Here is a 15252-nt window from a genome sequence, read left to right on the forward strand (position 1 = left end):
CTGTGGAGAGACTTTCTCAGCGCCTCCACTGACCTGCCAGGAGGGTACAGAGAGGTGGGCGATGGTCTCTTCAGCCAGGGGACAGGAGATGGGACAAGGGGAAATGGGCTCAAGGCTGCACCAGGGCAGGGTCAGCTCAGATGGGAGGGAAAAGTTCTTCCCTGGCAGAGTTGTGGGGCTGTGGAACAGGCTGCCCAGGGAGGGGGCTGAGTCCCCACCCCTGGGTGGGTTTAACAGATGAGGAGATGAGGTACTGAGAGAGAGATCTGTGTCAGCACAGGACAGGAATGGTTGTACTTGATGAGCATAAAGGTCTTTTCCAACCTGGTCATTCTGTGATTCAAAAGAGTATTCAACTCACTGCAGTTGTAGGAAAGGGTTTAGTGTTGTCTTTGGGTGTTTCCAATCGCTCCCAACCATTTCCTCTGAACACCAGCAGTCACTACTGTTGTTCCAGAACTCCTGTGGGCTGCAACAGTGTCTAGCCACATTTCATAGTTTGTGGCCTGCAGCTCACAGGGTCATGGGACTGTGTGAAGGATCACGGGGTTGGGATGGCTCCAGAGATGGAGGGAGACTCCCCAAGCGCTCTGGGCAGCCTGACCCAGGGCTCTGCCACCCTCCCAGCAAAGAAGTTCCTCCTCAGGGTCAGGGGGAACTTCCTCTGCCCCAGTTTGTGCCCATGGCACAAGTGTTTAACCTCCCATCAATACGTCTGGACTCCGTAAGCTCTGTAGATATAAAATGGTTGAAACACACAAAAATAACCATTTTGAACCAACTCTGCTTGTCTTTAGGCATCAAATTAAAGCCATTTCGCACAGCAACCACTTTGTGTGTCCCTGATCCCGTCTTTAATGATGAACACCATCATTCCTTGTTGGTTCCTGCTGACGTCCCGGTCCAGAGGCTCCTGGTCAGTGCGTTTCTGGCACCAGGAGCGGCTGGGGGAGGAATCCAGTTTGAAGTCTGGTGCAGGTACAGTATAACATCCTGTTCTTTGTAGATGTCGCAACGATAGACACCTGGTATCGAAAAATCTCCTGCTGTGGGGTTGGAGTCACCTCTTTCTAGGGTGTGTTTAATAAAAGGGTAGATGAGGTACTGAGAGATCTGGGTTAGAATAGGACAGGAATGGTTGGACTTGATGATCTCAAAGGTCTTTTCCAACCTTGTGATTTTGTGATATTTAGTAGTAAGTGAAAAAGTGCTGAGCTCATCCATATCTGACGATGATATTGCCCACCACCCTCTGGATGCAACCATCCAAACAATTCCTTATCCACTGAACAACCCACCCATTAAATCCATATCTCTCCAGCTTAGAGAGAAGGATGTTGGGGGGGACTGTGGAGAAGGCCTTGCAGCAATCCAGACAGATGTCATCCAAGGTGAACTAGTGTTTGAAGCCACACAATGTTGACTTAGGTACAACCTTGAAAGAAATGATGTCATCATCAAACAGTGTGACTGGTGCCACTTCTTTGTGTCTCCAGGTATTATTACCCAAATGTCAGGGACCAGATGGTTGCCAAAGGGACGTTGCCTTTGTCCCGCCTCTGTGCCATGGTGACGATGCAGCATCGTGAAGAAATAGGGATACAGACTTTTAACCTTCCACTGGTCCCCAGGACTGATTCCTCAGAGGAATTTCAGCTGCGCTCTTCAGGTAAGGAGGGTGGGAGGACTTTCACTTTCAGTTTGAAATCAAAGTCTGTGTATTTGCTGCCAAGGGCCAGCGAGATGGGCTGAGAACTGGCTGGAGGATAGAGCCCAGAGGGCTGTGATCAGTGGCACAGCTCCCAGTCGGAGGCCTGTACCCAGTGCTGTGCCCCAAGGAACTTGTTCAACATGTCTATCAGTGAGCTGGGCAGGGGACAGAACGTGCCCTCAGCAAGTTTCCCAGTGATACCAAACTGGGAGGTCTGGCTGACACACCAGAAGGCTGTGCTGCCGTTCAGCAAGACCCGGAGAGTTGGGTGGAGAGGAACCAAATGAAGTTCAAACAGGGCAAGTGTAGGGTTCTCCCCCTGGGAGGAACAACCCCCGGCACCAGGACAGTTCGGGGTGACCCGCTGGGAAGCGGCGCTGCCGAGAAGGACCTGGGAGTGCTGGTGGCACCGAGCTCTCCATGCCCAGCAGTGTGTCCTCTCATGGCCAAGGGGCCGGTGGGACCTGGGGGCCTTGAGCAGAGAGTGGCCGGCAGCTCCAGGGAGGTTCTGTTCTCCTCCCCTCTGCTCAGCCCTGCTGAGCCACAGCTGGACTTGGGTGTCCAGTGCTGGGCTCCCAGTTCAGGACAGACTGGGAGCTGCTAGAGAGAGTCTGGGGAGGGTATGAGGATGAGGAGGGGCTGGAGCATCTCTGGTGGGAGGGAAGGCTGCGAGAGCTGGGGAAGAGAAGACTGCAAGGGGATCCCATCAACACTGACCCCTATCTAAAGGGGGTGTCTAGGGACAGGGCCAGACTCTTCTCAGGGTGCCCAGTGACAGGACGAGGGGTGATGGGCACAAACTGGAGCAGGGGAAGGTCCATCCCAACAGGAGGAACAACTTCTTCCCTCTGCCGATGCCCGAGCCCTGGGCCAGGCTGCCCAGAGAGGGTGGGGAGTCTCCTTCTCTGGGGACATCCCAACCCCGTGATCCTAGGCACCATCCTGTGCAGCGTGCTTAAGGGGATCCTGCTCTGGGCTGGGGTTGGATGGATGATCTCCAGAGGTCCCCCCAAGACCCCAGCTAGGGGTTCTGTGATTTGTATTGGCAACTGATACCGACCATGTGTGGTTTTCCTCACAGCTATCACTACAACCAGATTTGATGAAGAATCAGTGATTAGACATGAGCAAACCTCAAAACTCCCAATGAGTTTTAAAAAGCTCTCCCTGTGTACTGGATGGCTTCCTGGCCAGATAAACTGGTCAGTACTTAAGCTTCCTATGTAAGGTTGTGGGATGCCATCCTTAAAATTTCTTCCTGCGCTTCCTGTACCAGGCTGCAGCTTCTGGCAGAAGGATGGTATCACACATGGCCAGTCTCAGTGGATTGCTGAGACCAACGGGATGAGGTGTAACAACACCAAGTGCAGAGAGCTGCACATGGGACGGAACAACCCCGAGCAGTGCTACAGGCTGGGGGAGACTGGCTGGAGAGCTGTCAGGCAGAGAAGGGCCTGGGGGTGTTGGGTGACTGACCATGAGCCAGCAGTGTGCCCGGGTGGCCAGGAAGGCCAATGGCATCCTGGCTTGTGTTAGACACAGTGTGGCCAGTAGGTCTGGGGAGGGGATTGTGCCCCTGGACTGGGCACTGGTGAGGCTGCACCTCGAGTGCTGGGTCCAGGAGGATGCAGAGAGGTGGGTGATGGTCTCTTCAGCCAGGGGACAGGAGATGGGACAAGGGGCAATGGGCTCAAGCTGCACCAGGGCAGGGTCAGCTCAGATGGGAGGGAAAAGTACTTCCCTGGAAGAGTTGTGGGGCTGTGGAACAGGCTGCCCGGGGAGGGGGCTGAGCCCCCACCCCTGGGTGTGCTTAACAGATGGGCAGATGAGGTACTGAGAGATCTGGGTCAGCACAGGACAGGAATGGTTGGACTCCATGAGTTTAAAGGGCTTTTCCAACCCTGAGATTCCGGGATTTCATCTAGAATTACTTTTTTCTTTACTTGAATACAGGCAGTTTTGCATTACAAGGTGAGTCTATTGACTGTGTCAGATGTAGCTGTATGAAAAGCTGACTTGTTCTTTCCTTTCTGTCATCTCTTAAATCCAGGTTTGCTTGATGTGAGCGTGAGGTACCAGCGATCCCTGAAAACACCAGCAGGACCAACTGCTCAAACTGTTTGTCTCTCTGTAGAGATACACAGAGCAGCTGGTTTGCAGGCAGCAGCCAGGTAAAGCCTAATGCCGAGAGAAAGGTTTCTCTCCTAAAATACCTTTCTCTGGAGGCAGCGGGCTGCAATGTTAGAGCAGAACCAATTGGAACCAGCCAACTTTCCATCTGCAGAGACTGAGGGTCAAACTGGGCTCTGAGCAGAAGCAAAAAGAACTTTATAAAGAACGTTGGTGGATATTTCTGTCCCTTAAGCTGCAGTGCAATGTGGTAGGGTTCATTCTGAGGAAGGACTGAGATTGTACCACAAGTCTTATGAGGAGTGGTGAGGGAGCTGGGGATGTTGAGCCTGGAGAAGAGGAGGCTGAGGAGAGACCTCCTCAGCACCTCCACTGACCTGACAGGAGGGTTGGAACTGGATGGGCTTCGGGGTCTCTTCCAACCCAAAGCGTTCTGTGGTTTATCTATGATTGTATGATTTATGTATGATTATGTTGCATCCTCAGCAAGTTTGTGTGTGACACCAAGCTGAATGGTGTGGTTGACCCAACAGAAGGAAAGGAAGCCATCCAGAAGGGTCTTGACAGGCTGGAAAGGTGGGGTCAGGTGAACCTAATGAGATTCAACACTGTGAAGTGTCAGGTGTTGCACTTGGACTTAAGGAATCCCAGACACAGATACAGACTGGGGAAAGAGCTCCTGCACAGCTGCCCTGCTGAGAAGGGCCTGGAGGTTCTGGGAACTCCACATGAGACAGCAGTGTGCTCTTGCAGCTCGGAAGGGCGATGGGAACCTGGGCTCCATCAGAAGAGGGTTGGCAGCAGGGACAGGGAGGGGATTGTCCCTCTCTGCTCTGCCCTCGAGAGGCCCCAGCTGGAGTCCTGTGTCCAGAGCTGGGGCCCCAACACAAGAAAGATGTGGGACTGTTGGAGGGGGGTCAGAGGAGCCACAGAGTTGATCAGAGGGCTGGAACACCTCCCCTAGGAAGAGAGGCTGGGGGAGCTGGGCTGGTTCAGCCTAGAGAAGAGAAGGCTGCAGGGGGACCTCATTGCAGCCTTCCCATCCCTGAAGGGAGCAGAGAAACAGGAGGGGAATCAGCTTGTTAAAGGGCAGAGAGTGGCAGGACAAGGGAGATGGATTAAAGCTGGAGGAGGGAAGGGTTAGATAAGATACTAAAGGGAAGTGCTTTCCAGAGAGAGTGGTGAGGGGCTGGAACAGGCTGCCCAGAGAAGGGATGGGTGCCCCATCCCTAGGGGTGTTCAAGGCCAGGTTGGATGGGGCCCTGAGCAACCTTGTGTAGCTCCAGGCCTGGAGGTTGGTGGCCCTGCCTGTGGCAGAGGGGTTGGAGCTCTGTGATCCTTGGGGTCCCTTCCAACCCAGACCAGTCTGGAATTCTATGATATGTTAATTCTCTTTCTCCTCTTTCTACATACTAAATGAAGAGCTGTGGCACAGAAGAACCCTTCAGTCCAGTACTATGCAGGTGTGGGAGTTAATGCTTACGTCTGCACGCACCTCTCCTTCCTACCTGAGGCAGAGACACGCACCACGCGAGTCGTGTCCCGTACCTTCTGCCCCGAGTTCCAGCACCACCTCGAGTTTCCTTGTAACCTCATCATTAAGAAAAGCAGCGGAGAAGCATCTTCTCTGGGGGAACTCTTGCAGTCTGCCAACATCATCTTCTCTGTCTACCACCAGACCACCAAGTTGGGTAAGGAGGATGAATGATTCCCATGCAGTTGTAGAAAGATCCCATCCCCTTAATATTCTTTGAGAAGAGAGACTCCTCCATTCTGTCGCTCAGAGATAGCATCACAGAAACTGTCTGCAGAGGCTTCGGGGGATGCGCTTCCCCTCTTGCAAAGACTTCAGGTTTCTGAGACTCCAGGTGATCAAGATCACCTTTCAAATGAAAAACTAGTGCAATTAACAGCATTAGTGACTCTGCCTTTGTGTGTGTGTGTCCTGCTGCCTCCTCCTTGGGAATGAGGTAATGAAGGTTCAGAGAAACGATAGTGTAAAATCCTGGAGAATCCTGTGGCAGAGAAGGGCAGCCAGGCTGGGGAAGGGGCTGGAGGGCAAATCCTCTGAGGAGTGGCTGAGGGAGCTGGGGGTGTTGAGCCTGGAGAAGAGGAGGCTGAGGGGAGACCTTCTCAGCGCCTCCACTGACCTGCCAGGAGGGTGCAGAGAGGTGGATGATGGTCTCTTCAGCCAGGGGACAGGAGATGGGACAAGGGGAAATGGGCTCAAGCTGCACCAGGGCAGGGTCAGCTCAGATGTGAGGAAAAAGTTCTTCCCTGGAAGAGTTGTGGGGTTGTGGAACAGGCTGCCCAGGGAGGGGGCTGAGTCCCCACCCCTGGGTCTTTTTAACAGATGGGGAGATGAGATACTGAGAGATCTGGGTCAGCACAGGACAGGAATGGTTGATGAGTTTAGTGGTCTTTTCCAACCTTGTTATTCTGGGATTCAGATATTTGGGGTTCTTTTACAACGTACCAACCACTGTAGAACCATTAGCACACCCCAGTTCTTTGTGCATTTTGACCTGTTACGTGCTGGGCTGTTTGTTTTGATGTCGTCCTTTTTTCCTGGGTTAGGAGTGTTTTCAGTGTGCTTACTGAGCTCTTTGCTGTTGGGGCAGCACACCTGCCTTTCCAAGGAGATATGGCCTGATTCACTTTTAAATCATAAAATTACAGGATGGTTTGGGTTGGAAGGGACCTTTGAGGGCTATCTAGTCCCACCTCCTGCAGTGAGCAGGGACATCTTCCTTGAATGTCTCCAGGGATGGGGCTTCCAGCACCTCTCTGGGCAACCTGGGCCAGGGATCCACAACCCTCAGAGGGAAGAGCTTCTTCCTAACACCCAACCTAAACCTCCCCTTTTCCAGTTTAACCCATCACCCCTCGTCCTATCGCTCCATGCCCTCAGGAACAGTTCTTCCCCAGCTTTCCTATAGGCACCTTTCAGGGACTGGAAGGGGCTCCGAGGTCCCGCCGGAGCCTTCTCTTCTCCAGGCTGACCCAGCCCAACTCTCCCAACCTGGCTTCACAGCAGAGCTGGTCCAGCCCTATTGCATTCCCATATGGTGTACTTAAAAAATGATTTATTTTCCAGCCACTGAGACGTTGGCAGCTCGGACATCAAGAGATTATCTTCTTGGGACAGTCACAATTCCAACCAGAGACCTGCTGAGAAAAAGATCAGGTAATGCCCCAGTGATTTTGGGGTGTTTTGTGGGCTTATTTTTTGGGAAGAGCTCTCTCTGACATTGCATCTGCCTTTATTAACATTCCTCTGTTAGATAACTTATAGGAGGGTGGTTGTTTCCACGGTGGAGATTCTAAAGTACCTGAATAAGCATTAATCTTAAGATTTTATCTGGTGCCATTTCTTTTCTAAAATAAGATGGGAGGTCAGAGAGCAGTAGTGGTTCAGTGGAGGTCTAGTGTTTGGTTTTCAGATGTCAAAGCTGGAAACAAAGGTTTAAAATAGATTAGAAAGTGTTGGATTAACTTTTTAAAACCTAAATGTAGATAATCTCTTCTATCTAGGGTTAGTTTGCAATGATAATGTCTTTGAATACCCTGGACAGGATGGAGAAGTGGGTCCAGGAGAACCTCAGGAGGTTCAACAAAACCAAGGGCAGGGTCCTGCCCCTGGGTTGGGAAACCCCTGTTATCCATACAGGCCAGAATATGATGGGCTGGAGAGCAGCCCTGAGGAAAAGGACTTGGGGGACTCGTGGATGAGAAGCTCAACATGAGCCACCAATGTGCATCTGCAGCCCAGAAGGCCAACCCCATCCTGGGCTGCATCCCAAGGAGTGTGGCCAGCAGATAGGGAGAGAGGATTCTGATCCTCAGCTCTGCTCTGCTCTGGGGAGACCTCACCTGCAGTGCTGTGTCCAGCTCTGGAGCCCTCAGCACAAGAAGGACATGGACCTGTTGGAGCAGGTCCAGAGGAGGCCACAATAATGATCCAAGGGCTGGAGCAGCTCTGCTGTGAAGCCAGACTGAGAGAGTTGGGCTGGGTCAGCCTGGAGAAGAGAAGGCTCCTGGGGGGGACCTTAGAGCCCCTTCCAGTCCCTGAAAAGTGCCTGTAGGAAAGCTGGGGAAGAACTGTTCCTGAGGGCATGGAGTGACAGGATGAGGGAGGATGGGTTAAACTAGAGGAGGGGAGATTGAGGCTGGCTATTAGGAAGAAGCTCTTCCCTCTGAGGGTGGTGGATCCCTGGCCCAGGTTGCCCAGAGAGGTGGTGGAGACCCCATCCCTGGAGACATTCAAGGTCAGGCTTGATGGGGCTCTGAGCGACCTGCTCTAGTGAAGATGCCCCTGCTCACTGCAGGGGGTGGGACTAGATGCCTTCAAAGGTCCCTTCCCACCTAACACAGTCAGTGATTCTGTAACAATAATGGTTCTGTTACTGTCTCAGCTCTCCATGTAGTGCAACTTTTCTCCAATATGAAGTTTTGAGTTGATTTTAATGGGAAAAGAGGAGAAAATCCTCCTGAGATTCCCAGATTCTCTAACTGGAGAGTCATGGGCTCCAGCTTTGCTGTGAAATGAGTGTGGGTAATGAAATGGAAAGTGAAATTCCTCTGGGATCAGCTCTGCTGGGGAGGTCTTTTGAGCTCTAACAGTTTCCTGCTTGTTTAGGTTTCAAATGCTTTGTCAAATTCCAGACTTTCCCAAGAAATAACCGCTTCAACACCGGTCCTTGACTAATGACCAGAGAGCAGAACATCCCTCCCTGATGTTTTGAAGAGGGACATGAGGTCTGATTATGATCTTTCTTCTCCTGAAGGTATTACAGGCTGGTACTCAGTTACCGTATCCGAAGACTCAACGCCTTCGCACCGAACGAACGTCATGCAGAGCATCGTGGGAGGTCTGGAGCTCTCCATCACCTTTGCTCATCAGGATGACAGGGAACGTGTTTTGGAGGCCGCTAAGCTTTTGGGATGGAGCAGTGAGGAGAGCTGTGGAGACAGCGGGGACAATGGTGACCAGCGGGAGGAGAACGCTGACCCAGTCATCATCAGCATCTCCGCTCCAAGAGTTTGGCTGCCTGTCCACTGCATGTTGCTTGCAGGCCAAACACACCTAAACCCAAACACCTACTGCTACCTCAGGTACAAGCTCTATAATCAAGGAGCCATGTGGACTTGGCTTCGGAGGCCCAGACTGAGTGATGACATGGAGACCGTTATGGTGAACTTTAAGAAACCAAACAGGGTGACTGTCAGAAGGAGCCAAGGGCTGCTTTGGTTCCTCAGAGAGGAGAAATTAGAAATCCAAGTGTGGTGGGCGTATGGTAAAGAAAATGCTGTGGAAAGACCTCTTGATACAGATCGTCTTATCGGCTCGGCCTACGTGGACCTCGCGGCATTAGCGGAGTCATCAAGGACAACACGCAGTGTTAGTGGTGAGTTCCTAAACAACACTGTCATGGGTCATTCCTCCTTGGGGACCTCTCTGGTTGCTTCTGTAGTGACTTTAGGCAGAGGGTTTCCAGCTTTGTGTTGGCCTCCATGCAACACACGCTCAGCTCTTCCCCTTTCATGGAAGATAAACGCCATTGACCTGCTGGCTCCTCTGAATCCAAAACTTGGGGAATTGAAATGGGAGGAAAAGTTGGCACCCATGATCAGTGATAGGGAGAGCAATTAGCAGACCTGGACTAATGAAGGATGTTTCTTCAGAGCTACGGGTTTGGCATCGTAATAGCATGAGAAGCAGTGGGAATAATGTCTCCCAAGGAGGATGAATGTCTGAGAAGGTGGTGGCACTAAGGTGGGAGGAAGTGTTGATCTGCCTGAGGGTCGGGAGGCTCTTCAGAGGGATCTGAACAGGCTGGACCGATGGGCTGAGACCAACGGGATGAGGTTTAACAAGGCCAAGTGCAGAGAGCTGCACATGGGACAGAACAACCCCGAGCAGTGCTACAGGCTGGGGGAGACTGGCTGGAGAGCTGTCAGGCAGAGAAGGGCCTGGGGGTGTTGGGTGACTGACCATGAGCCAGCAGTGTGCCCGGCTGGCCAGGAAGGCCAATGGCATCCTGGCTTGTGTCAGAAATAGTGTGGCCAGTAGGTCTGGGGAGGGGATTCTGAAAGTTCCACTTTATTTGGTTCCTGCCATCTCCGGGGTATCCTTCAGCCTCCGGCCTGCAGGGACATTTGCGGACAGGTCACTGTCTCTTTTCAGCATGCTCAGGGAATGGAGAAGGTGTTAAAAGGGTTTTTTATGCTGTGGATATCTTGTATTCATCATCTCTACATGTAAAATTACTCGGAGGCACCATTTCCAGGACACTCAGAATCACATAATCCCCGAATCACACGGTCGGAAAAGCCCTTGAAGCTCATGGAGTCCAACAGAAAAACCAGGAATTGCTGGGGAATATCTGATGGTCCCAGTCCTGGAATGGGCAGTATCTCAGCATTTGACCAGTCAGTCATGAACAGCAGTTACAGCAAAATAAAGGGGATGTGTCAGTGATACTCTAGTCCTATGCTTATTGTCCTTAGAAACCCACAATCCTTATTCTTATAAAAGCCTGGAAGAAGTACCTGCCAGTTTTTGCAACAGCAGAGGGTAAATCCTGACAGAGAATCCCAGAATCACCAGGTTGGAAAAGACCTTTAAGCTCATGGAGTCCAACCGTTCCTGTCCTGTGCTGACCCAGATCTCTCAGTCCCTCATCTACCCCTCTGTTAAACACAGCCAGGGGTGGGGACTCAGCCCCCTCCCTGGGCAGTCTGTTCCACAGCCCCACAACTCTTGCAGGGAAGAACTTTTCCCTCCCATCTGAGCTGACCCTGCCCTGGCGCAGCTTGAGCCCATTTCCCCTTGTCCCATCTCCTGTCCCCTGGCTGAAGAGACCATCGCCCACCTCTCTGCACCCTCCTGTCAGGTCAGTGGAGGCGCTGAGAAGGTCTCCTCTCAGCCTCCTCTAATGCAGGCACAACACCCCCAGCTCCCTCAGCTGCTCCTCAGAGGATTTGCCCTCCAGCCCCTTCCCCAGCCTGGTTGCCCTTCTCTGGACTCGCTCCAGGACCTCCATGTCCTTCTTATGGTGAGGAGCCCAGAACTGGACCCAGCACTCGAGGTGCAGCCTCACCAGTGCCCAGTCCAGGGGCACAATCCCCTCCCCAGACCTACTGGCCACACTATTTCTGACACAAGCCAGGGTGCCATTGGCCCTCCTGACCACAAGGAGGGTGATGTGCTTTAAAATATTAATGCAAGCTGCCAGTGAGAAAAGGAAGGTGGACCCAGTTTGGGGGACTGGTCACCTGCTTTTAACCTGTACAAGGTGATAGTTCTACCAGGGGCTGGGTGATACCTTGCTTAGATGTTCTGTTGCAAATAAATCTTGGGTTCTTTAGCTGGTTGGTTGTGAATCTCTTGCAGGGGTTTATCCCTTGTTCAGATGCAACGCCGCAGACCTGGCCGGAGCTGCCGTACGCATTCACGTTGTCCTGTCTTCCACCTCCACCACTCTGCCCAGCGGCCTTCGCCGTGCTGAGGACCTCAGCAATAGTGAAGATGAAGGTGAGGAGGAAGCACCTGATCCAAACCAACAGGTCTCTAAAAATCAGAAGCAGCAGCAGCCAGAGAACATCGAGTCAGAAGTCACCGATGGCAAAGCTCAAGCAGAAGAAGATGAGATGTTTCTGGAGAACACAGTTGCTGTCAATATCCTTGTGGAAAGAGCGATGCATCTCAGTTTAAAAGGTAATGGCACCACCCTTTCTGTTTCCCCTTCCTTTGTTGGGTTTCTTTGGGTTTTCTCCTCTGGGATCTGTCTGTAACTCCATGGGGCAATTTAAAACCAACCCCTCAAACGTTCTCCAGCACGGTGAGTGGATGTGATGGGGTTTGAATTTGGCTTCGGAGTGTTGCAACGCCAAGAGCATCTCATCGTTGTGTGAGTACAGGGGAAGCAGGAGGCTGGACTGTTTGGCCTCTGTTAATAAAATCCTGAACAGGGATGATTCAGTGTTCACCAATACACGAGAGCTGAAAGGGAAACGTGACCTGAATCCCTTTTCTCTGGATTGCTGCAGGGCTTTCCCACGGTCCCCCACAGCATCCTTTTCTTTAAGTTGGAGAGACATGGATTTGATCGATGGGCTGTTCAGTGGATAAGGAGCTGGCTGGGTGGTCGCAGAGAGAGGGTGGTGGGCAATGAATCCAAGTGCAGCTGGAAGACAGTGACAAGTGGACTTCCTCAGGGGTCTGGGCTGGGACTGGTGCTGATTAATCTCTTTATTAATGACTCTGACAGTGGGGTTGAGCGCACCCTCAGAAAATTTGCTGATGACACCAAGTTGAGGGGTGAGGTTGATGTGCCAGAGGGATGGGATACCATCCAGAGGGGCCTGGACAAGCTGGAGAAGGGGGCCGAGGGCAGCCTGTTCCACAGCCCCACAACTCTGCCAGGGAAGCACTTTTCCCTCACATCTGAGCTGACCCTGCCCTGGCGCAGCTTGAGCCCATTTCCCCTTGTCCCATCTCCTGTCCCCTGGCTGAAGAGACCATCGTCCACCTCTCTGCACCCTCCTGTCAGGTCAGTGGAAGCGCTGAGAAGGTCTCCCCTCAGCCTCCTCTTCTCCAGGCTCAACACCCCCAGCTCCCTCAGAGGATTTGCCCTCCAGCCCCTTCCCCAGCCTGGTTGCCCATCTCTGGACTCGCTCCAGGACCTCCATGTCCTTCTTATGGTGAGGAGCCCAGAACTGGACCCAGCACTCGAGGTGCAGCCTCACCAATGCCCAGTCCAGGGGCACAATCCTCTCCCCAGATGTACTGGCCACACTATTTCTGACACAAGCCAGGATGCCATTGGTCTTCCTGGCCAGCCGGGCACACTGCTGGCTCATGGTCAGTCACCCAACACCCCCAGGTCCTTCTCTACCTGACAACTCTCCAGCCAGTCTCCCCTAGCCTATAGCGCTGCTCAGGGTTGTTCTGTCCCATTCTGTGACTCTGTGAATGTTCTTTGTACTCTGGAGGGGGCTTCACCTAAATTCTTTCTCCCATAGTAAATATAGGGTATTTTCAACTCCTCCGGTAGACAGAAACAGTTGGTAGATGGTGGATTTTGCTGTTAATTATCTGCTTTTCATTGCTGAACTGTCAGGAGACTTTCTGGGTGGTCTTCACAACAAGCCTGTGTTTGGTTCTATGGCATTTCAGGGAGCCCTTTGACAGACCGGGCAGTGACAGCGCCCAGTTCCTGCGTGTCATTCGCTGTTGCTGGTGTGGGTGCTCCAATAACCACTCCAGTCATAGAAAACACAGACTCACCTGTCTGGGACTTCCAGCAGCAGGCAAGGTAAGTGATGTGGGCTCGTGGTGATGTCCTTTGGGTCTGGTATGAAGATCATGTATCTGGTTAGGAGTGTCCTACTTATTGGCCTTGTGCTTTCTGGTAAAAATGGTTTGCATGTTTTATGGTCACCATGTGTTCATACTGGGCAAAAAGTTGTTTGAGGGGGGTTATGCTTAAAGCTAATGTGAGGATGGGCAGTGTGAACTGGACAACTGGAGAAGTGGGCCCAGGGGAACCTCAGGAGGTTCAACAAATCCAAGGGCAGGGACCTGCCCCTGGGTTGGGACAACCCCCATTATCCATAAAGGCCAGAAGATGATGGGCTGGAGAGCAGCCCTGAGGAAAAGGACTTGGGGGACTCGTAGGTGAGAAGCTCAACATGAGCCACCAATGTGCATCTGCAGCCCAGAAGGCCAACCCCATCCTGGGCTGCATCCCAAGGAGTGTGGCCAGCAGATAGAGAGAGAGGATTCTGATCCTCAGCTCTGCTCTACTCTGGGGAGACCTCACCTGCAGTGCTGTGTCCAGCTCTGGAGCCCTCAGCACAAGAAGGACATGGACCTGTTGGAGCAGGTCCAGAGGAGGCCACAATAATGATCCAAGGGCTGGAGCAACTCTGCTGTGAAGCCAGGCTGGGAGAGTTGGGCTGGGTCAGCCTGGAGAAGAGAAGGCTCTGGGGGGACCTTAGAGCCCCTTCCAGTCCCTGAAAGGTGCATGTAGAAAGCTGGGGAAGAATTATTCCTGAGGGCATGGAGCGACAGGATATGGGGTGATGGGTTAAACTAGAGGAGGGGAGATTTAGGTTGGGCATTAGAGCTCACCCAACAGTGTCACCTGACCTGTGTTAGAGACCCAACATAGGACAAAAGTCCCTAAGGATGCCTGCTCCTCTCCAATGACTGCCAAAATAATCAGAGAATCACTGAATCATAGGGGTTGGAAGGGACGTCCAGAGATCATCGAGTCCAACCCCCCAGTAAGCCAAGGAACAAGCTCAGACTAAGGTACCTGAGCCTAAACTGCAGCAGATGAGGAACCCTCTGAGGAACCCTCAGCAGATGGAGCCGTACACAGTAACACTGAGTAACACACCTGTACTTGAGGTCTTGTCATTTCCCCTGCTACAGCAGAAGGTACAGAAGGTGCTTCTGTACCTGATTTTAAATTGATTTCAGTTTCCAAAGCAATAACCCAAAGGATTTTCTAAACCCAAGTGGATTAAGCCTTTTATAGCCTGGGACTGGGGGTTTGGTGGTGGTTTCCTTCCACCCCATCATTCCAGGAGGAAAACTGTTTTGTCTGGACAGACAGAACAGTGTTGAGACTTCAGAGGAATTTTACTGCACTTGTTCTTTTTCCTACTTTGCATAAAATATTCTGGTCTTTGTTCCTACCAGATTATCCAAAGAGCTTCTCCTGGATCCACAGCAAACGTTGGTCTTCAAAGTGTGGCATAAAGCAGGTAAGGTTGGTAGTTCAGGATTGAGAGGTGCCTCTTCACCCCTTTCCTTGCATCACTTGTATCTAATCACAGAATCATAGCAACACATGGTTGGAAAAGCCCTTTAAGATCATCAAGTCCAATCATTCCTGTCCTATGCTAAACCTTATCCCTAAGTACCTCATCTCCGCGTTTTTTAAACACATCCAGGGAAGGTAACTCAGGCCCCTCCCTGGGCAGCCTGTTCCACAGCCCCACAATTCTTCCCTCCCATCTGAGCTGACCCTGCCCTGGTGCAGCTTGAGCCCATTTCCCCTTGTCCCATCTCCTGTCCCCTGGCTGAAGAGACCATCGCCCACCTCTCTGCACCCTCCTGTCAGGTCAGTGGAGGTGCTGAGAAGGTCTCCCCTCAGCCTCCTCTTCTCCAGGCTCAACACCCCCAGCTCCCTCAGCCGCTCCTCAGAGGATTTGCCCTCCAGCCCCTTCCCCAGCCTGGTTGCCCATCTCTGGACTCGCTCCAGGACCTCCATGTCCTTCTTATGGTGGGGAGCCCAGAACTGGACCCAGCACTTATCACCACCTACAACTATCTGACAGGAGGGTGCAGAGAGGTGGGCGATGGTCTCTTCAGCCAGGGGACAGGACATGGGACA

General features: G+C 52.3%; 1 protein-coding gene across 1 annotated transcript in view; it reads left to right on the top strand.

Moving 5' to 3' along the window:
* C2CD3 (C2 domain containing 3 centriole elongation regulator) overlaps positions 1–15252 on the top strand; it is a gene marked incomplete at its 3' end in the record, with an annotated part of 51347 nt that overhangs the window by 23946 nt on the left and 12149 nt on the right. Inside the window, 9 exon segments of the mRNA XM_084275070.1 lie at positions 798–978; positions 1497–1669; positions 3762–3882; positions 5264–5532; positions 6939–7028; positions 8629–9249; positions 11238–11561; positions 13023–13161; positions 14556–14620. Of these exon segments, the coding sequence (XP_084131196.1) occupies positions 798–978; positions 1497–1669; positions 3762–3882; positions 5264–5532; positions 6939–7028; positions 8629–9249; positions 11238–11561; positions 13023–13161; positions 14556–14620 (1983 nt within the window).

Source organism: Gallinula chloropus (assembly GCF_964237585.1).
Source record: "Gallinula chloropus genome assembly, chromosome: 1".
Classification (NCBI taxonomy): domain Eukaryota; kingdom Metazoa; phylum Chordata; class Aves; order Gruiformes; family Rallidae; genus Gallinula; species Gallinula chloropus.